This window comes from Mus pahari, chromosome 17, assembly GCF_900095145.1.
Source record: "Mus pahari chromosome 17, PAHARI_EIJ_v1.1, whole genome shotgun sequence".
NCBI lineage: Eukaryota > Metazoa > Chordata > Mammalia > Rodentia > Muridae > Mus > Mus pahari.
In genome coordinates this window covers 2,709,279-2,731,909 of record NC_034606.1, presented here as the reverse complement: position 1 = coordinate 2,731,909, position 22,631 = coordinate 2,709,279, and the positions used below count along the sequence as shown (strand labels likewise).

The 22,631-nt window shown below is 39.4% G+C and overlaps 1 protein-coding gene and 1 pseudogene across 4 annotated transcripts in view; both read right to left on the bottom strand.

Annotated features, from left to right (window-relative positions):
* The window catches only part of Vps13b (vacuolar protein sorting 13 homolog B), a 529,582-nt gene that overhangs the window by 186,383 nt on the left and 320,568 nt on the right, over positions 1-22,631 (bottom strand). For all 4 annotated transcript variants that reach the window (XM_021217240.2, XM_029548110.1, XM_029548111.1 and 1 more), the window contains exon 35: positions 1,312-1,449. In XM_021217240.2, coding sequence (XP_021072899.1) covers positions 1,312-1,449 — 138 coding nt within the window. The remainder of the gene's footprint in view (positions 1-1,311; positions 1,450-22,631) is intronic.
* On the bottom strand, positions 10,427-13,992 carry LOC110335047 (annotated as a pseudogene).

The window sequence follows — 22,631 nt, the reverse complement described above, 5'->3', positions numbered from 1 at the left end:
TGCAACTGCTGGAATAAGGGGAAACAGGCACTACAGGTTCAATGGCAGATGTTCTTTACTTTCTCCTTAGTGGGACATAAAATGTTATTTTTCCCCCTACAATTGATTGTGTTTGGATTCTATAAAATCTGGTATTTCTCATTTACTAGGAGGTGGGATTCACACTCCTGCAGTCCCCATCACCTTGAAGACTTGACCCAGCCACAAGCTTTCCCTTTTCTTTTCAGTTCCCAAGATCACATCTACATATTTACTATGAGCACAATCAGTTCTTCACACTAGCACTGGAGAGATGTGCTGCAGAACGGGACCCATGATACCAGCAAGGAAGTTCCAGGGTTAACTTGGTTCAGACATTAGGACTGGCTTTCTTCTTTAGCTACCATTATGCAGAAATGACTGCCAGGCCTCAGCACATACATTCCGCACAGTCTGAATAGGGTAGTGTCTCTTATCAAAAGTCTCTCCCTTTTAATTGTTAATAGAGATTTAAGCAGTCTGATGTACTTGTTTTAAAATTCTTATGAAGAAACCAATATTCCTTTGACAACAAATACATTCTGAAGGCCTGTGAGTATAACAAAAGTGTAATTAAATACAGTCAATTCTAGTAAGCAGATAGCAAAGACCACATCAAAGGGGCCAGAACAAGAGAGAGCAAGTAGATGAAGGGGTTAAAAGGGAGCCTGTAAGAGGAGTAGGAGACAGAGAAGGGAACTCCGACCTAGCCATGCTGATGAGCCTTCTCCAATGGAAGATCAACTCTTCACAGTCATGAAGCCCACTGTTTGAACAGCTCATCTACCCCTGTGACCTCAGCTAATTTCCTTCATGTTTCAGTCTTAGTGTCCTTACTTATAGAAAGGGAGAGTAACAGTAGTGACTCTTGAAATATGTAAAGATTTGATATTAAGCTATCTAACTAAAATTTGGTGCTTACTCTATCTCAAAACCCTTGATGCATTTGAAGTAAGTGGGCTTTCCTTTATATATATGATCTTATTCATCATCCACATACAGTAAGAAAACTGAAAAGAAAATTTCAACAATTCCTTTAAGAGCACTAGATGATTAAGAGAAAAAGCAACAATAGCGTACAAGCTCTTCAGTTTCCAGACAACTATTCCTTAATAGGTAGGCACTTTCTGTCATTAAGGACATCTTTAGGATGGGAAGTCTAAAGCGAGCACACTTCTGAAAAACAGGCCAACTATTCACTGTGTGGCAAGGGAGTCAACCTTACTGACAGATCTGACAGGCATGTTTCTATGTTCACACAGGGAAGAAAGGGGCTCCATTGCGATTCCATACCTGGTCCATTAAGAAAGTCTTTGATATGTAGTGTGACGAGAGAAGGTGGGATCCCACTTTTGCTGTCTGTCTCTCCAGGCACTGTCTGCAGCCACACGATGTTATAGTCAGAAGCTTCAGGCAGAGTCTTCCCAGGATCTAAATAACGAAATTAAAATGAAAAACACTGATCAGAGCACAAACTTCGCAGCTTGGTGTATGGCTCTGTATGGATCAACAAGATCAAAGGAAGGCTCAACTGCTTTATGTAGATGTCATTACTTCCTTTAATTGCACATGTGTGGTCTATACATATGTATGCATATGTATCAAACAGGGTAAGCTAAGTGTTCAAGGTGGGATGGTAAACCGGAACTAGAACAAAGTAATTTCAAATGAAGGCACACTGTCCTTGTTTGATGGTAAGGCTTGAATACTGAGCTGCTGGGCACTAACAGTTGAATGGTTGGATCTTACTTTACACACAATACTGGAAACAAAGGGAAGAAAGCGGCAAGCTTGTCAGCTTAAAAAAGAGGCTCAAGGCTCAGACATGTCCAAAAGATGCAGGAGATCAGAGCTATTCCAGGGCTAATTTGATCTGTTTCAGAATTTTTCTGACACTATAATCAGCTTTTACTGCTAAGCTTTTGAAGTTGTTGTCAGTAGCTTTCCAGAACCTTCTAGAATGATAAAGTTTGGTCAATCTTTTATGAGTTCTAATTATGAATACAACTTCAGGCTTTTTTCTATTTTGACTTTTTTTTCATTTTATATTATGCATTCCAAATTTTTCTGTGTAACATTATGTATCCTTTAAGAATAATTTGGAATTTTACTCACAGCTTTTGTTCTCTTTGATAATTACCTAGTACTTTGTCTTGTGTATGTCAGGCTCTTATATAAATTGAATCCATTAAAACTTTAACGGAAATAAAAAAAATAATTTGGATTATATTAATGTCAAAGAATTTGCTTTTAAAGGGTTGGAAAACTATAGTTTTTTATTTATATGATTGCTGTATGTTGGTAAATAATGTAACAGGCTTTAAAAATCTCAAAATCCAGTTTTTCTTCAGTTCCATGATTGTTTTATTCTGTGTTTTAATGACTTTAAATGCCATTTTATTGGGGGTCCTTGCCGCAGAACCTACCTGACTCTCAGGCTGGCTAAAGCGTTATTTATTTTAGGCTTTATTGACTGGCTTACTTTCAAGAGCAGCCTTTACATACAATATATTATATTCAACATATGGTTATATAGTATTACTGTCATATGTGAAGTGGGCATATAAATTCTGCCTTGGAATTTGTGTTTCTTGACCTTATCATGTGATCCTTATAAAATTTGGCACATACGAACCTTTATGTTATTTCAAAGCAAATACTGAAAGCGATTGGTTGTGACGTTCAGAGTATGTGGTAAAGATCAAACACTAAGCTGGTGGATGCTTCCCTCTTCTGACTGGTGACTTTAAAGCCGTGGGATATGTGGAGTAGGCCCCCTACAGTAACAATACATTATTCTCTCTTAGAAATACAACAGCCCGCTTTTGTGAAAACATGATTACCTTATGTTGCTGGAAGACTTAAGTCGGTTTGCAGGAGCTATGCAAGTTACCAGGACCTGACTGTCCCTTCTCAGAGTATTACCTCCCTATATGTCATCAAAAGTGATCTTATCAAGGAAATACTTCCTGCTAGATGTAGATAAGTAGACATTTTTCACTTTGAAGAAAAGATAATCAGGCAGTGACTATGCTGAGCTCACAGAGGAAAGCAACAGATCCACAGTGAGTGGAAATCTATGAAATTGCTGCTGAAACATGAATCCGAGGTACAGAACAATGTGGAAAAAAACAACTCACAGGAAGCACAAATGTACTGTCCAATTTGCAGGAAGCTGGACATTTATTGTATTTATGGCATATAATAGCTGCCGTTCATTTTCTATTCTTTTTTAGAAGTCAGAATTCTGAGTAGCAGGACAACATAGACTGTGAGAAGGTAATACATTAACCAACACCAAATCACAATCAAGACTGACAGTGACAGGAAGTCATGAAAAGCAGTTAGACAGCAAGTTTCTAACACATGCGACAGTGACAGGAGAGATGGCATCCATGTCTGGAAAGTGAGCAGACAATATGGCTACCGCTGGACAGAACCACTGAGACTCATATAAACCTGATGGGTGCCGGGTCTCAGCAGTCACCCATCAGAGCTCCAAGCAGAAATCCTCACAGACTAAGCTGGGCCAGCACTAGGCCAACTGAATGCTGTTTTCATGGTCTGGGAGGAGGCATCCGCTCCTCTAAAACTGGAGGCCTTTCTGGAGGTTTTAAATGTGAAGTCATTTGAGTCAGAAAACTAAATTTAGAAATTACTTTCCCCCAAATATTTACACCTACTGAAAATCAGCTTATCTACAGGATTATTTTCTAACTGACTTCTAGGAACCAATGTATGCTAGCTGCCTTTCAACTGCATTGTAATGCTTTGTGTATGCATACATCATTTAACAGATGTAGGAAAAAAAATTAACTTTCAAATATGTATTTTTAGGTAATTATGAATCTGTTTTTCTTTTGTTTAACTCTTCTGAAGTGTGCTTAAGATCAGCAGGCAGGTCTACACACCTTTACTGTTCACTGAGACAGATGAGAGAAAACAATTCTTCATTAATTGAAGTAGACAAAAGATCACTAATATGGTAAGGGTGGGGGATGGAGGGGAAATGGCTACTCCCACATGTGATAGACGTGACTGAACATGCAGTGCTTTTGTATAGACAGGGGAGACCCCAAAGGATTTTTCATCCAATCTCTAAATATCCATGCCCTTGGAATCAGATGTGACATATGTAGTTCTCTACACTTTTACGGAAATATTAAAAAACCCATAGATTAATATTCAAGGAAGTTGACTCCATGATAATCTGAAGCAATAAAAATTCAGGGAAAAGCAAATATCCACTTAAAGGAAAATAATTTGTGACAGCACTATAAACACTGCACAAAATACTATGCCACTGCTACAAACAGAGAATATTTCATTCACTACTATAGAAACCCTCAAAGTACACCACTCAGCTAATAAATCAGAAGAACAGGAAACAGGGTTAGTGAATAAAAATATGATCCGTCTCTCACATACATAATGCTCCCTCTCTCTCCTCTCCTCATGCAGGGTCCTAGCATGGACTATTCAAGAACTTACTAGGTGGGGCAGGCTGGCCCGATCAGCCTGCCTATGCTGGGATTAGCAGCACTCACCACAACACTGCACATCTGGCCATTCACTATTTATTTATTTACCAGGAGGTGATTGTCTGTGAGACACCCATACAAGGAACTATAAGTTATTCAGGACAGAGGACAAAGTTGGATTCTTTACCAAAGAAGTTCAAAAGGCAACAGGATTAGAACAGAAATGCTAGTTCTGAAAATGTGTCTGCATGTTTTCCAGGCTGTGACGGTTTACTGCAGTGCCTCTAAGGGCAGAAGGTGGAGGGTCTAGTGGTCTTAAACCCTGGCAAGAAACCAGCTCTGGGCAGTCTCAGAGTCCTAAGTAGGCAGGGACATGTAAGCCAACGAAGTAGAGTAAGTGCAGAGCCAGAATTAGAAATTAAAGCAACTATAAAAATCTAGGAAATCTAGCCTAGGAAACCAGCACTTTGGCAGCTACTTCTTAACAAAACGTTTGCATAACTAGGTTTAAAAGTGTTCATGGACGTACAAGGTTGGCAGGATAAGTGAACTTGTAAATATCAAAAGCATGTCAGTTTAGAGTTAATGGCTACTGAGTGAGACTAGGACTCATGCTATGTCCTCTCTGAGCCTTAGCAGAAAGGGATCTGTGAATTCTTGAGCAATGTCTAACTCTAAGTCAGATCCTGCTCTAATGACTACATGATGAAGAGGATGTCTAGACATACCAAGTGCTGTTGTCAATTTAGTTTCTCCTAAGTTCTATCATCAGGACTAGACACTGAGATGTGCATTACACATTCTTCAAGGTCCACATACCTGGGAAAGCAGCCGATGAACTAAGATTAAAGGAGCTTGTAAAGATCATATAAACACAGTGACAGTCGGAGGCAGCTGTTTCACAGTGGAGGCTCCCCCCAGGCTGATGCATATGTAGTAAGCACTTGGTTACTCAAGTACTGGAAGCTCTCAAATGATAAACTGCTGGTGTTCATGACTGCATTTAACTTGTGTTGCTAAGCCTAAGAAAGCAGGGAAAGTTGTTCTTTATGAGAAGCCATGGGTGGGAAATGAAAGAAAGGTGACTAAGTGCTCACAGGCAAATGTTTACTCATGATGAGAACTCACTTCAGAGAGGGATAAACTTGTAACATTTATTTTCCTTTTGAGAAGATTTGCAAAAGAAAAATCTTTATTCTATCGTTCCAAAATATCCAAAGAGAACAATCCAGCCTCCTTTTAATATCTATGAAAGTCTCAAAAGCCAGCCACAGGTTAATCAGAACCTTGGCCTTCAGAATGTTGAACACGAGGATGGTCTGTGCTGGAAGATGGCTTTGCATTCCTTCAAAGAAAATCTTACTTCCTTAGTTTACTGGAAATGCTTCTACTGAAGCTGAGGACAGCCATCTTGGAAAACACTGGTGTTATTTTTAATTGCTAATAGTCACAATAAATATATTTTTGGTTAATATTTGAATTGTATAAAATACGACATAAGACAATTCAAAATAGATGTAGAAATAAATATCCAAAAGTTCTTTGAAATCTGCTACTTATAAAGAATGTGTTTGCCAAGCTACATAAACTGCTGAATACCATTTTAAAAGCTTTATTAGTTATTCTGCTTTGTCCCACCAGAGGACAGAAGGTATATTGCTATCATAACAGAGTTGAATTTTTACATAGGTCTTAAGAGGAAACATGTTTCTTTTTGACACAGATCTTGGGCTGTTTTCTCCTTTGAGACTGACACGGCACTGAACAGATGATGAGTACCATACATAGGCACTTTGAAAGGCTACTCATCAGAGATGAAAACACTTCCACCCATCCACCCAACTACCTACCTCTTACTTACATACTTTTTTCTCTCCATTTTTATTAGATATTTTCTTTTTGATTCTTTTTTGTTTTGTTTTGTTTTGCTTTGTTTTTCGAGACAGGGTTTCTCTGTGTAGCCCTGGCTGTCCTGGAACTCACTCTGTAGACCAGGCTGGCCTCGAACTCAGAAATGCTCCTACCTCTGCTTCCCAAGTGCTGGGATTAAAGGCGTGCGCCACCACGCCCAGCTTGGATATTTTCTTTATTTACATTTCAAATGCATCTCCCTTTCCTAGTTTCCCTCTGAAAACCCCTATCTCCTCCCTTACCCTGCTCACCAACCCACCCACTCCCCACTTAATTCTTTATATGTGTGTATGCATGCCTGTGGATGCTGAAAGAAGGCACTGGACCTCACAGAGCTGTAGTTACAGCTGTCTAATGTGGGTGCTGAAAACAGAACCCTGGTCCTCTGAAAGGGCAGCAAGCACTTTAGATGGATCATCCCCTAAATACACTTTATGAGTAATGAATTTTGACTTTTAAAAAGCCGCCTTCCGGTCTGGGTTCTTCCCTGAGCAGACCTTGGGCGGGAACTCCTGTAGCCAGTCCCATAACACCCAGAGGCAGCTCCACTTCTAGGTGCTCTAACATGCCCAGGATCATAGGATCAGAGGTGAGGAGGAAACAACATCTGTCCCAACAATCTGAGTAACAAGGATCAGCGGAACCTAGGCACATAGGAACTCTGCCTGACCAGTGACATAGGTTCGTTCCGGTCTGGGCCGGTGCCCTGAGCAGACCTTGGGCACAAACTATGCAGTCAGTCTCACATCACCCAGAGGAATCTCCACTCCCAGGTGCTTTGACACGCACAGGATCACAGAACACAGGAATATAGGATCCCAGAAGCTTGGCCACACCTGGATGGATCTCAGAATCCCAGCATCCCATAATCACAGGATCCCAGAGATAGCTTGACTCTGAGGAGTTCTGATACAACTAGGATCACAGGAAGGACAGACTCCAGTCAGATATAGAGAGGGAAGGGAGCACTAGAGATAACAAGATGGCAGAGGCAAGTGTAAGAACATAAGCAACAGAAACCGAGGTTACTTGGCATCATCAGAATCCAAATCTCCCACCATAGCAAGTTCTGGATACACCATCACACTGAAAAAGGAAGAATCGAATCTAAAAATCACTTCTTCACTTCTCATCATGATGATAGAAGACTTTAAGAAGGACATAAATAACTCCCTTAAAGAAATACAGGAAAACACAAGCAAACAGGTAGAAGCCCCTAAAGAGAAAACATAAAAATCCCTTAAAGAATTACAGGAAAACAAAAATAAAACAGGCTAAGGAAATAACAAAGCTATCCAAGAGCTAAAACTGGAAATAAAAACAATAAAGGAATCACTAAGGGAGACAACCCTGGAGTTAGAAAACCAAGGAAAGAGATCAGGAGTCATAGCTGTAAGTAAGCAACACCAACAGAATACAAGAGATAGAAGAGAGAATATCAAGGGAAGAAGATACCATAGAAAACATTGACACAACAGTCAAAGAAAATGCAAAAAGCAAAAAGCTCCTAACCCAAAATATCCAGGAATTCCAGGACACAATGAGAAGATGAAACATAAGGATAATACGTATAAAAGATAGTTGAGATTCCCAACTTAAAGGGCCAGTAAATATCTTCAACAAAATCATAGAAGAAAACATCCCTAACCTAAAGAAATATTAAAAGCAGTAAGGGAAAAAGGTCAAGTAACATATAAGGGCAGACCTATCAGAATTACACCAGACTTCTCAAAAGAGACTATGAAAGCTAGAAGATCCTGGGCAGATGTCATACAGACCCTAAGAGACCACAAATGACATCCCAGGCTACTATACCCATCAAAACTCTCACCATAGACAGAGAAAACAAAATATTCCATGAGAAAACCAAATTTACACAATATCTTTCTACAAATCCAGTCCTACAAAGGGTAACAGATGGAAAACACCAACACAAGGAGGGAAACTACACCCTAGAAAAAACAAGAAAGTANTCTTTCAACAAACCCCAAAGAAGGTAGCCACACAAACATAATAACAAACAATAATAACAACAAAAATAACAGGAAGTAATCACTTTTCCTTAATATCTGTTAATATGAAAATTAATATTATCAACATATCCTAGTTGGCTGAAATGAAAAAATATGAGGAATTAGAAACTTGTTGGCTGTCACCCAGTGGTCTCTCTAATTTGGTAATTGGAGATATAGGTCCGATATTGCACAATCCATATACACTTTCTGCTTGTTTGTATGTGACAGTGTACAAACTATACACCACATAATGGTCTTAAAATCATGCTTCTCCTATCTCAGCCTCTCTATTAGTAGGATTATTTGATGTTTTTACACTATACTATGGTTTTCAGAACAGCTTACATATTTCAAAATTATCTATACTGCCAAAAGAAACATAGATAATTAATTTGGAAGATGGCTTGTAAGAGAACAACAAAGAGTAAGACTGAATGTTTTGCTTGATATTTATAATTATTGTATCAACTCTGAAGAAGACCGTATAAGTTACTCTTATTCTGAGATGAATGCTTTTCAAAACCATCAGAGCCAAGGAACCAGAACCTTCCCCTCACCTAACGTCTGTGCCACCTTCCACACAGAACCATCGTTCATTGAAACAGTTGATGAATGACTTCGTGAATACACCATCTTAATACACACACCATTTCCTATGGACTGAGAATGATGATAATCACTCAAGTCAAATAGCTTTGATCATAGTAGGAAATCTGTATTCAAATAATTACATCTACAATTCATTCCTTGGAGCAGCAGAGCTGTCAACTCTTAGCTACTATGGAGGTAAAATCCTTTGGCGATGTGAGGGACATTGAAGTACAGCCTTGCTACAATGAACTCCAATGTCTAAAAATTGTTCTTATTTTGGGTTTGTTCCACAGTAAGAACCAAGACTTTAAGCTTTACTAAAAAACCAAACAAAACAAACAAGAAAACTTTATCTTTGTATGTTCATTTAATAACATGTCCATCATTTTTATATTTGGTAGAAAATATATTGTGTTGAATATAATAATAATAGTAATTAATAATAATAATACAAAAAAAGAAGTGGAATTTTAAACAGCCAACCAACATAAAAATTTATTTATTTCAAAGTTATAATCTGTTATAGAAAGGTCTACAGTGGGGCTGAAAACCAGTATCATCTGTGTTCTCACCCTCACCTCTGTCCTCTCAACGGTAGCTCTCGCCAGTGCCACTAGTACTGGTGCTGCTGCTACAAAGGGAAGCGGAAATTAGTCTAGCAGTTATTTTCTCTGGCAGCTCCAGGCAACATTTTTTGTACCTTGTTATACAAGGAACAAGAGTCACAAAATGTCTTGGTTACATGGGTACAATTGTCTTAGGACACCTGCATCAGTTATGTTCCTCCTTGTGATAATCAGAGGCAGAGACCGACACTACTCATGCTCGGCTCACTTTGCCCTTCTTTTTCTGTAAGTGCTCAATGAGTTTTAAAGACTGTCACCTTATCATCTGGATCCAAACAAAGGGCACTCCCAGTGCGGGAGGCTATTTCCCCTCTCCCAACCCCCTACCCACCCAGAGGTGACTTCTGGCTTTCTCTCTATCAGTCTATTCTGTTTCTGTTTCTTTTCTCCTTTCCTTTTCTTTTCATTCCCACCTCCCTCCCTTCCCCTCCCTGCCTCTGGTCTTGACCACAGGATAAACATGCCTGGCTTTTGTTCAGCTTCCAGCCTATGAAATGTCTCCATGTCCCGTGGACCTACTGTTCATTTTTATTTTTTATTTCATTTTTTGACACAGCTGTTTCTCCTATGAATATATCAATACATCCATGCATTCTACTGTCCAAGCAGAGTTAGGGGAATTAAGATTAGGGCGGCAATGAATATGTCAATAATGTATTTTGGGAGAAATTTCTGTTAGGTACCGATACCTGCACGTGGAATTACTGGAAGAGAAAGGCAGGGAAATATTTAGTTTCTAAGATGTGTTGCCCACTCAGGTGCCTGTGAACACTTGGCACTTGCACTAGTTTTTGAACAAGTCACACAGGAACTTCTCCATTGGATGAAGTGTTCCCTACCGTCTTTCTGAAGAAAAGCTCGATGCGCTCAGCCGTGAGGAACCTCAAAGATGGGAGCAGGAGGATGTTTTCCAAACCTCACAGGCTGGCTTGGGTGGTGAGCTTTGCTAAATTGGCTTAGCATTACCTGGGATTGGTCCTGCAAAGCCTCCACATGCTCAGGATCCTTCAGGCCTCATGTTTCGGGTTTGAAGAGGACCAGGGCCTTCAGGTAGGCAAACTCTGTGGGATCCACTGTCAGAGCTCAGAACAGGGAGATGGTTTCCTTCAGGAAGTGCTCCTCTGCACTGGCCAAGGCCAACCTTTCCTGAGAGCTGCCAGAGGCCTCGGGTGGTGCCAGCAGTGGGCAGCTGTCCAGGGGCAGAGACCACTGAATGGCTCCAAGAAAGAAAAGCTTGTTCCATGCCTCTTCCAGTAAGATCACTTGGTCCCGGAATGGCAGGTTGGAAAACACAGGCAAGTTTTTGGCCCATTTGACTGCCATGAAGAGCAGGCGAGCCGATCTCAAGGATGCCATCCAGACTGCAGGGGGATTCGGGGAACTCGGGGTCATTGCTGGTGACATCAATATTCTCTTCAGTGTCCTCTGGCTCCAGTTTAGCACAAGTTTCGGCAGTGATGAGGCTGGCCATAAAGTGGTAGCCCATGGCTCAGGATGCAGATGTGGGGCCCCAGGGACTGGGCCCTGCCAGGGCAGGAGAGGCCACCACCGGTTCTGATCAGGGGTCACTGCCTGTTTCCACTGCATCCAGGTGGACCTGAGCCATGCTCCGGGGTTGGCACTCATTCTGTACAGCATCTTGGTTCATGCCTGCTTGTAAGCACTTCTTCAGCCAGCAGGCCTGGCACTGGTTATAATGGGGCTTATCCACTTGGCACATTTCTGCCCCGACTTGGCACCTGTGGATGAGCCTCCCTCTCACACTCCTCTTAAAGAAGCCACTGCAGCCATAGATGCCATAATGTTTCCCATTGCTACTGTCCCCCCACACTTGGCACTGGAGCGAGGGGCCCACACCGGAAACAGCAATTCCTCACTGTGGCATCCTAACCTCTGTTCCACTTTGCCCTTCTTATTCAGCCCAGGACCCCTGTTCATTGGATGGTACTGTCCAATTAGGGATCACTTTCCATCTTTATTAATCTTATGTAGAAATTCCCTCATGGGCATGCCCCCAAATTAATTTATCTTGGTAATTCCTCACAATCACGCCTAGAAGCTTGTTTTGTAGGTGAATCTAGATTCTGTCAAGTTGACAATATGAATCACAAGACTTTATTCTACTATGGATATGAATGCAAACTTAAATGAGATACACCTTCAGTGCATTAAATTTCCCTATGATGGAAAGCTCTTATAAATTTCTGCTAATGAAAAACTAGTAACATTTAGAGGATGACTGACTAGTGGAGTTTTGCCGTATATCATTTTAGCTATCGTTCTTTGCTTGTTTGTTTTGAAGCTGAGTCCCCTCTATATCCCCTAGGTGATAAATGAAAACAGTAGCACTTAGTACCACCTCTACTGAAATACATTCAATAAACTTGGGTATTCACAACAGCAACCCAACATGGTACATAGGCAATCTGGCATAAACATGTGTTATTGTTACAAGCAAGTTACACGAAGTAGTTGTCCAGACACCCATGATTCCTAATCCTATTACAATGCTTTTGGTATCCAAACATGCATGTATGGCTTCATGGTATGTGTTTTATGATTGGTTGGCTGAGAAAGAGAAGGCTAGGGAGGAGCTCAATAATCACATAGATAAGATGGCTCATTCTATGGACCGTCAACATTTTTTGTTGGCCATTCCCATCATTGCCAATGGGCCCATGAATAAAGTGGCCAAAGAAATGGAAGCTATGCTTGGCTCAACAACATGAACTTTCACTCACCAGGCCTGACCTGGTTTTGACTTGTAATGAATACCAAGTCTTCCAACAGTCAGAGATCAACACTGGATCCCTGGTATGGTATCATCTTGCAGTGTAACCACCCAATGGCCTCTAAGTTAACTTCATTGGAACATTTCCATCATGGAAAGGACAATGTTTTGCCCTTACAAGGATCAATACTTACAATGGTTATTGATTTGCTTTTTCTGAATATAATACTTCTGCTAAAACTACTCGTTATGAACTTACAGAGTACCCTATTCTACATCATCACATTTCACACTACATTGGTTTTGACCAAGAAACTAACTTCGTAGATAGAGAAGTGTGACAGTGGGCCCATGGCCATGGAATTAATTAGTCTTACCATTTACCCACCATATCAAAGAAGCTGCTTTAATAGAAAGGTGGAATGGCCTTTTATAAACAAAGTTATTGCACCAGATTAGGTGGTCAAAGTTTGTAAGGTTAGGCCAGAGTTCTTCAGAAGTTGGCATATGATTTAAACCACTATCTAGCATATGATAATACTTTTCCTATGGCCAAGACTTAGTGGTCCAAGAATCCAATGACTGGAAATAGGAATGGTATTACTTCCCATAAGCTCTATCAACTCACTAGAAAAAAACTAAAAAACTGCATCATGTTCTTATGACTTTCCACTTCATTTGCTTACAAAAGAGGAGGGTGCACTTCTATCAGGGAGTCACAACCAACATTCCAGTGAACTTGGAGTTTAGATACAACACCTCCCACCGCCATGGCCAATTTGGGCCACTGATGTTTTTTAAATCAAGAGAGTGACAAAATTACATTTCAATGTAGGGAGTTATTTAGGGTGTCTCTTGGTATTATTAAATTTTGTCATTAAGATAAATGAGAAACTGCAATAATCAAATGCAGGCAGGATGACAAAGGGCTCAGACATTTCAAAAATGAGGTTATGGTTAGTCACTCCAGGTTTAAGTACTTGCTGAGCATAGAGAAAATACATAATGGGTAGGTGAAGAAGGTGGTTATAATACTAGCTAAGGCCATACACAGGATTGTAATTGCCAAAAGCATTTCTGTCCTATTTGTGTGTGTGTGTGTGTATCAAGTAGATATTTGTGTTTCTCCTGACATCAATTGAGATAAAGACTTTGAGATAAGGTGTAGAATACTAAAAGACTAGTCTCTTAGTCTAAAGTACCTTGCCACCTATTCCAGGGGGTGGGGAGTACATTTGTGGTTGTATGTGGAAAGAAATTTAAGCATTAACATTGTTACTGCTCTCCTCCATGCTCCTACTGAGAGAGCCCAGTAAGCCCCACTTCAAGTAGTCAACTGATTTTCTAGTTCAAAGTCCCAAAGTATTCCATATGCCTACAACAAACAGAACGGTCAGGCCTATCACAGTAATACCCTGCTCCCCAGTACCCACTTCTAAATTAGTCGCTCTCCTATTATTGTGAAGGGATATCATAACTAAGGCAACTCTTATAAAAGAGAACATGTAGCGGGGGTAGCTTACAGTTTTACAGGTTAGTCCATTTTCATCATGGCAGGGAGGATGGTGGTGTAAAGGCAGGCACTGGAGCATAGCCGAGAGGATGGCATTCTGATCCATTGTCTGTCTGTCTGTCTGTCTGTCTGTCTCTCTCTCTCTCTCTCTCTCTCTCTCTGGGCTTGGCTTGGGCTTTTGAAGCCTCAAAGCCCACTGTACTCACACATTTCCTCCAATAAGGCCACACCACTTATCTTTTTTTTTTTTTTTTTAAAAAAGATCTATTTATTAATTTTATGTATACGAGTACACTGTAGCTGTTTCAGACACATCAGAAGAAGGCATCGGATCCCATTATAATTGGTTGTGAACCACCTTGTGGTTGCTGGGAATTGAACTCAGGACCTCTGGAAGAACAGTCAGGGCTCTTAACCACCAAGCCATCTCTCCAGCCCCCGACTTACCCTTTTTAAATAGTGCTAGCCCCTGATAACTTTTAACGTTCAAGTATATTAGCCGATGGGGGCCATTCTTATTAAAACTACCACAAAGTGTATGGTATTCCTTTCACTTGTCTGTCCCAAGTGGTTTATCTAAAATAAGTGGGATATAATAAAAAAGGTAAAAATAATGAGGTTTGTTCACCAGTAGAAGTTATTCAGTTGTTATAAAAAAGCTTCTTTAATTAAAAATAAAACCAAAGCTTCAAATAATGAACATTTTATATCACTATTAAACATTACAAACCTAACAACTTCATTTTATTTCAATTCTGATTACTAACAAAATTATATTCTTGTGTTCATTTACATCCCTTAAGTATATGGCCAACATATGAATCAAGGAAGTAAATAATCTTCAAGCGAAACAGCCCAGCTTTCAATTTTCTGAACTAAAAACAATGGTGTCTGAGTAGATGCAAAGAAGAAACCAAACCATGACCCAACCATGAATTACAAAGAAGTTAGTGAACATAGCAAAATTCCATAGATTTTAAAATTTTTTTCATTTCATTTTTTATTAGATATTTTCTTCATTTACATTTCAAATGCTATCCCAAAAATCCCCTATACCTTCCCCCTACCCTGCTCCCCAACCCACCCACTCCTGCTTCCTGGCCCTGGCATTCCCCTGTATTGGGGTACTGGTTAGTTCATATTGTTGATCCACCTACAAGGTTGCAGACCCCTTCAGCTCCTTGGGTACTTTCTCTAGCTCCTCCATTGGGGGCCCTGTGCTCCATCCAATAGATGACTGTGAGCATCCACTTCTGTGTTTGCCAGGCACTGGCATAGCCTCACAAGAGACAGCTATATCAGGGTCCAAAGGAAGTTGAAGCAGGCTTCACAGCTAGTCAAAGTGCAGTATGATAAAATACTTTAGATGTGACATTAGTTGTGGTATACTTAAAAGATTCCTTTTCTGGGGGACCCAGGGACCCCACAGCCATCACACTTTTCTGAATTCTTGAGAAAAGACAATTTCTTTGCTTAGAATTTTTTAGGCCCAGTCAAGAATGGATGCACCTATGGCTGGAGAGATTGGGCAGTATTTAAGAACATTGCTGTTCAGGGAAGCAGGGTGGCTTCCATAATCCACATGGTGGCTCACAAGTGTTTGAAGCTCAAGTTCCAGAGAACTGGTGCCCTGTTCTAGTCTATGAGCACTAGACATGCATATGGAACATCTACATACACGAAGGCAAAACACTCATACACGTAAGCAAATCTTTAGAAAAGGAATGTTTATTTATAAAATGATAATTTAATGAGTAGCAACGTGGAGGTCCTATATACTGGATCCATGTATTGCTCTATGAAACTGAAGATGATAAAGCTCCAAGGGAGGCCAGTATGAGGCTACAGCTGTAGCTGGCTTTCACAGTGAATGGAGGATAAGCCCTTGCAATTGAAAGACCAGGCATCTCCTGACCACAGCATGAAAAAGAGAAATGTATAATATGTAAGCTTTTTATGCTCTTTTATATTTGTTTTATGATTTATAGTTTAAATAATTAGCCTTTTTTGTTAATTTTAAAAAGCCACAAAATCTAATATAGCCTATGAGGGGCCTATAATACCTGAAAATTAAATTGTGAAGAATGTAGGTCAAGCATATGTTAAAATAATTCAATGTCTGGACAGAAAATAACTAGGAATCTAATTCTGAACTGCCCTGGCTCCCAGGTGAGCTGCAGCTCATTTTGCTATCTAGCTTCTGCACAGACATGTAAGCACTCTCTTGCTCATGCTCTGCTCTTCTGCATCCTACAAGAATGAGTATATAGAGAGACAGGATTAAAGTGTCCTTGGTTGAAGTAGAAACTTCTGGTTTCTTTGGAAAGTCAGTTATGTTAACTGATGTTTTGCTGGGGGCACACAGGTGACACAGGGTAACACAGGGCACACTGGTGCCTTGCTAAAGAAGACATATGAAAGAATGTTTTCCTGAGGTGGACACAGGTAAAAGGATGTTTTGCTAAGGCAAATATGAGCAAGACTGTATGAGGTTAAGGAGAAATATGAATATAACCCAAACAGTATACGATGCTTGATCATTCTGGTGTGCTTTGCCATTCCTCAGTGGTTATTGTTTGTCATGATTTTATAGAAAGAAATGCACCAAAAAAACTTCTGGTGGTGTTCTGGCAGTTTTTTGCCACTTCCTTGGACTTGGGCTGTTTGGCAGAGTGAAGTGGAAGTTTCTGGATATGTCAGCTGATACAGATTCACATGGAGTTTTGCCAAGGCAAGATCTGTGGGAGGACAAGTGATGTTTGGAGGGAGTTTAAACAGGACTCAATGGATAATGACAGCTGGCTTACATAGCTAGCTTTGCAATGCTTCATTGATCTCATGATTTAATATTTGCTGATCTTCACTTCCTTGAGAGGCATGGCAGAGAACTTCTGCCGTCCCTGGTCACTCCTGCTGACTTGTGCCAACTCGGCGGAGGCCTGGCTGTTTATGCTGGGTTGCGCGTCCCTGCTGCTGATTAGTTTGCTGTCCTGACCCTACTTCTAAATAGGATACAGCAGCCTTGTGGTTTCCTCTGGAATCACCTGGAACTGTGGATTTGTGAATGGTGCTTGTGAGTGGATCGAGCTGCCACTGCAAACTCCTGTGAACTGAACTGCTGATTTCCTGACAATGCAGACTGGATTTGGTCCAAAGAACTATTTCTAAACAGGTTCACTTCCTAGAAGGGAGGTTAAAGCATTTAAGAACCCTTATTAAAAGTAGGCTTTGAAATCTAAGCCAACATTTGGTTCTTACATTTAGAACTGAATCTTCCACATCTTGCTGGGAGAAAGTTGGTTCTTTCTACTTAATGACACCCATCAGAGGACAGAGTACGTAATGACAACTCAATGCATTTCTCTCTCATCATAGGACAGAGTATGTAATGACAACTCCTGCATTTCTATTGACTTTTTACATTTTGCCTGGCTTTGCTTTTTAAAAATAATTTTCTAAGTATTTTTCCTACTTGGCTGTTTTTATGTTAAATTATAGCATGAGTTACATTTTACAGGATGTTTGAGTAATATTTGGTGCAATTTAACACAGGTGCTTACCCTCCTATTTAATAAAAGCTAATAATACATCCAAAGAAGATGAACTTAATTCTAACTGTAAATATCCCTATTTTAAGCAAAGAGGTCTGCAACATTAAAATGTAGAAAAGTATATAGAACAGATATTACTGTATCACTTTTATAGATAAAGGAAATTAAATTATCAAAAATCTAATTGCTGTGTGAAATTAGAAATCAAGTTCTGTGATTTTCTTTTCAATATATTTCATCATATATAACTAACTCTCCTCAATGGTTGGGTCATGAGAAATATACTTTTCACTATCTTTCTATCTGATCAACTTATTTGCCAAAGTATGTGAACCAGTGTCACTGCATATCACAGACCAGCAAGAAATGTTCCTAGAAGCTAAATTTTCAAGTTGCGATCCTTATGACACTAAAGTCAAAAGTTAATTTTAAGCCTTTCTAGGGACATTAACAACCTTATATTCTAAAGACATATGTAATTCAATCCTTTTCATAAAGCCATAATGCCTCAATGAAATCACAATAAGATTTATGAGGTGTAAGAAACTAGTTTATGATTTTTCAACTGTTGATTTACTCAAATGTCCTTGGCACATTTTCTGTAGTCCTATTGAAATGGTAATCCAGCCAAGTGATGTAATTGCAACATTTCACATTGCACAATAGTTTTAACGATACTGAGACATATGAATATTTTTAAGCCAATTACAGTTACTATTTTGAATAGACTTAAAGTTAGTAACAAAAATAATAAAAGCAGCCATAATAGCATTAACATGTATTAAGCTCTGTGCCGCGCAATGAACTCAAGACTACATACACACGTTGTCTGCTCCTGACAGCCCCAAGAAGCAGCCACCAGTACCATCCCCAGTCACAGACAGAGAAACAAGAGCTTAGAGAGATTAAGATTCATTTGCTTACAGCCATACACAGCTGTAAGGAGCAGAGGTGGGAGTAGAACTCACTACGGATTATCAATAATTCGAGTGCTCCTACTGGACTCTACTCAATGTCTGTCTCTTAAGGACCTTACCTAATATTCACAGCACTTTAAAATACAGAAAATATTCAATGCTACATACATTGTGTCTTTGAGATTACCATCCAACAAAGTGTTAACACACTTTGCTTTTTCTCAGTATACTTTCCAATAAACTTTAAATTTTCTATCATAGTTTATCTGATACTTGAAAAGTTATTATCAGTACAGAAATACTGAGTGGGCAAAGGAGCTGTTTTCATTTGTCTCATTATGTCTTAGCACATATTTCTGAGAAAGAAGATGCTGGCCTGACTGTGCACTAATGAAGATGGGGTAGTATAATTCCCTTAGAATGGTTGAACTCATTCACAAGGTACCAGATGGCACACTTATTTCTTCAAAACCAAATAGCAAAATCCCCAAACAAATAAGGAGAATGACATTTTGAAGTTGCCTTAGGGTACACAGTCAAGTTATGAGGCAATTTAAAATCTGGACTTCATTATCTTAAATAAAACAAATATCATTTAAAATATTTATAAACACAACTAATATGATTATGTTGAAAACAACTACATACATCTTTAAATAAGAATTGCCAATACTACATCTGCTACAGATAAAAGTATTGGCAGAGACCTCATTTCTACTAGAGGTTGTTACAGGTAGGAAGAGCATGAAAAAGGCTCTCAATATATAACTTTAATAATTAAAATCTTTAAAAACACAACTTACCAATATATTATTTATTTGGACCATATTGAAAATTAATTGAAGTAGTATAATTTGGGATCACTAGGTAGTACAAATTAGAAATTATACTTTACTAATAAGATGATTAATATGATAAGTGTTACAATTTATATCTAACTTTAAGTTTATAAATTAGACGTGCTTAAGTAGTAGATTTTACTTGACACATATTCTGGTTATAATCCAACAAATTTTATATTTTATGTATATATATATATATATATATATATATATATGTAAGTAAATATGTATATTATACATACATATACACATGTGTGTATGCAAATATGTACGTCATCCATTCTGTGGAAGGTGGACTGGCAACAAGACAGTTTCAGAATGCTTCCTTTTCCACGTGAATCGGCATAAAAACAAGCTCTAATGAACTACAGAAACCAGCACTGCTACCTCTGCATATTCGGGCAGCAGCTCTAGTGTGGCCCTGAGCATCTAGGCTGGTTCTGACAGTTCCCTGGGAGTAGTTATTCATTAGAATAACTCAAGCGGCCCATGCTCACAGATGTAAAGACAGTATCCTATGACTTCTGCAGGAGATCAGAATTCTGCAGGTTTTCAGAATACAAGGCCCTAGCTATTGGACTGCAAATTATTTAAAACTGCAGAATTGATACAAGAGGATTGAAATAATCCCATGCATCCTATCAGATCACCACAGACTAAGGCTGCTCTTCAATAGCAACAAAAACAACAGAAAGCCGACACACACATGGAAGCTGAACAACGCTCTACTCTATGATAACTTGGTCAAGGAAGAAATAAAGAAATTATAGTCTTTTTAGAATTTGATGAAATGAAGGCATAACATACCCAAACTTATGGAACACAATGAAAGCAGTGCTAAGAAAAGTCATAGCTCTGAGTGCCTCCATAAAACAACTGGAGGTTGAATAGACTATCAGCTTCATAGCACACCTGAAAGCTCTAGAACAAAAAGAACCAATGGAGGAGTGCTCCTCTTTCTCTGTATCCTTGCCAGAATCTGCTGTCACCTGATTTTTTGATCTTAGCTATTCTGACTGGTGTGAGATGGAATCTCAGGATGTGGAGAAAGAGGAACACTCCTCCATTGCTGGTGGGATTGCAAGCTTGTACAACCACTCTGGAAATCAGTCTGGCGGTTCCTCAGAAAATTGGACGAAGACCCAGCAATACCTCTTCTGGGCATACACCCAGAAGATCTTCCAACTGGTAATAAGGACACATGCTCCACTATGTTCATAGCAGCCTTATCTATAATAGCCAGGAGCTGGAAAGAACCCAGATGTCTCTCAATAGAGGAATGGATACAGAAAATGTGGTACATTTACACAATGGAGTACTATTCAGCTATTAAAAACAATGAATTTATGAAATTCTTGGGCAAATGGATAAAGCTGGAGGATATCATCCTTAGTGAGGTAACCCAATCACAAAAGAAGTCACTAGATATGCACTCACTGATAAGTGGATATGAGCCCAGAAACTTAGAATACTCAAGATAAAAGTTGCAAAACACAAGAAAACCAAGAAGGAAGACCACTGTGTGGATACTTCATTCCTCCTTAGAATAGNGAACAAAACACCCATGAAAGGAGTTACAGAGACAAACTTTGGAGCTAAGACGAAAGAATGGACTATCCAGAGACTACCCCACCGGGGATCCATCCCATCATCAGCCACAAAACGCAGACACTATTGCATATGCCAGCAAGATTTTGCTGAAGGGACCCTGATATAGCTGTCTCTTGTGAGGCTATGCCAGTACCTGGCAAATACAGAAGTGGAGGCTCACAGACATCTGTTGGATGGAACACAGGGCCCCCAATGGAGGAGCTAGAGAAAGTACCCAAGGAGCTGAAGGGGTCTGCAACCCTATAGATGGAACAAAAATATGAACTAACCAGTACCCCCAGAGCTCGTGTCTCTAGATGCAGCTAGAGACATGAAACATGCAGCTAGTCATCATTGGGAAGAGAGGCCCCTAGGTCTTGCAAACTTTATATGCCCCAATTCAGGGGAAGGCCAGGGCCAAGAAGTGGGAGTGGGTGGTAGGAGAGCAGGGGCGGGGGTAGGGTATAGGGAACGTTCAGGATAGCATTTGAAATGTAAATAAAGAAAATATCTAATAAAAAGAAGGTTAAAAAAAAAAGTAGCAAATAAACCCAAGAGGTGTAGGTGGCAGGAAATAATCAAACTTAGGGCTGAAATCAACCAAGTAGAAACAACAAAAAACTTTACAAAGAATCAACCAAACCAGGAGCTGGTTCTTTGAGAAAAACAAGATAGATAAACCCTTAGCCAGACTAACCAGAGGGCACAGAGANAGTATACAAATTAACAAAATCAGAAATGAAAAGGGAGATATAACAACAGAAACTGAGGAAATTAAAAGAAAATTATCAGATCTTACTACTAAAGCCTATACTCAACAGAACTAGAAAATCTGGATGAAAGGGACAATTTTCTAGATAGATACCAAATACCAAAAGTTAAATCAGGATCAGATAAACCATCTAAACAGTCCCATAACCCATAAAGAAATAGAAGCAGTCATTAAAAGAGTCTCCCAACCAAAAAAAAAAAAAAAAAAAAAGCCCAGGACCAGATGGGTTTAGCGCAGAGTCCTATCAGACCTTCAAAGAAGACCTGATACCCATACTCTTCAAACTGTTCCACAAAAGAGAAACAGAAGGAACACTACGGAATTCATTACGTGAAGCCACAGTTAAGCAGTATATACTCCCTTGGAGATGGAACTTGTCATAATTTCCTTTCATAGAGGACTTCATAAGTGATTTTTATCTATGTGGATCATGTTTAATGTTCCTAATAGATTTTAAAAACTGAAAAAGAATAAAAGAAAAACAAACAAAAAAAGAATGGCACAACCTGTTTCTTCTTTCATTTTTAACTTCTGCTGCTTTTGAACTTTCCTTTTAAACCTTCTTAGAAGTGTACCTTTATTATTATTATTATTATTATTATTATTATTATTATTATTATTATTTACCTTCATTTTGACCACCCACTTTATTCTTCTGAGATAATTAGGAGTGCTTGACCTTAGGACTCAAAACTAGAACTAGCCAGTCCCATCTCATTCTTCCCTCCCTTCTATCCCTATGAATTTTAACATAATAGCCATGCACATTTTTTTCCTATTTTTTATTAGATATTTTCTTCATTCACATTTCAAATGCTATCACGAAAGTCCCCTATACCCTCCCCCTGCCCTGCTCCCCACTTCTTCCTGCACTCCCACTTCTTGGCCCAGGTGTTTCCCTGTACTGGGGTATATAAAGTTTGCAAAACCAAGGGGTTCAGATGGCTGACTAGGCCATCTTCTGCTACATATGCAGCTAAAGACATGAGCTCTGGGGGTACTGGTTAGTTCATATTGTTGTTCCACCTACAGGGTTGCAGCCCCCTTCAGTTCCTTGGGTACTTTCTCTAGCT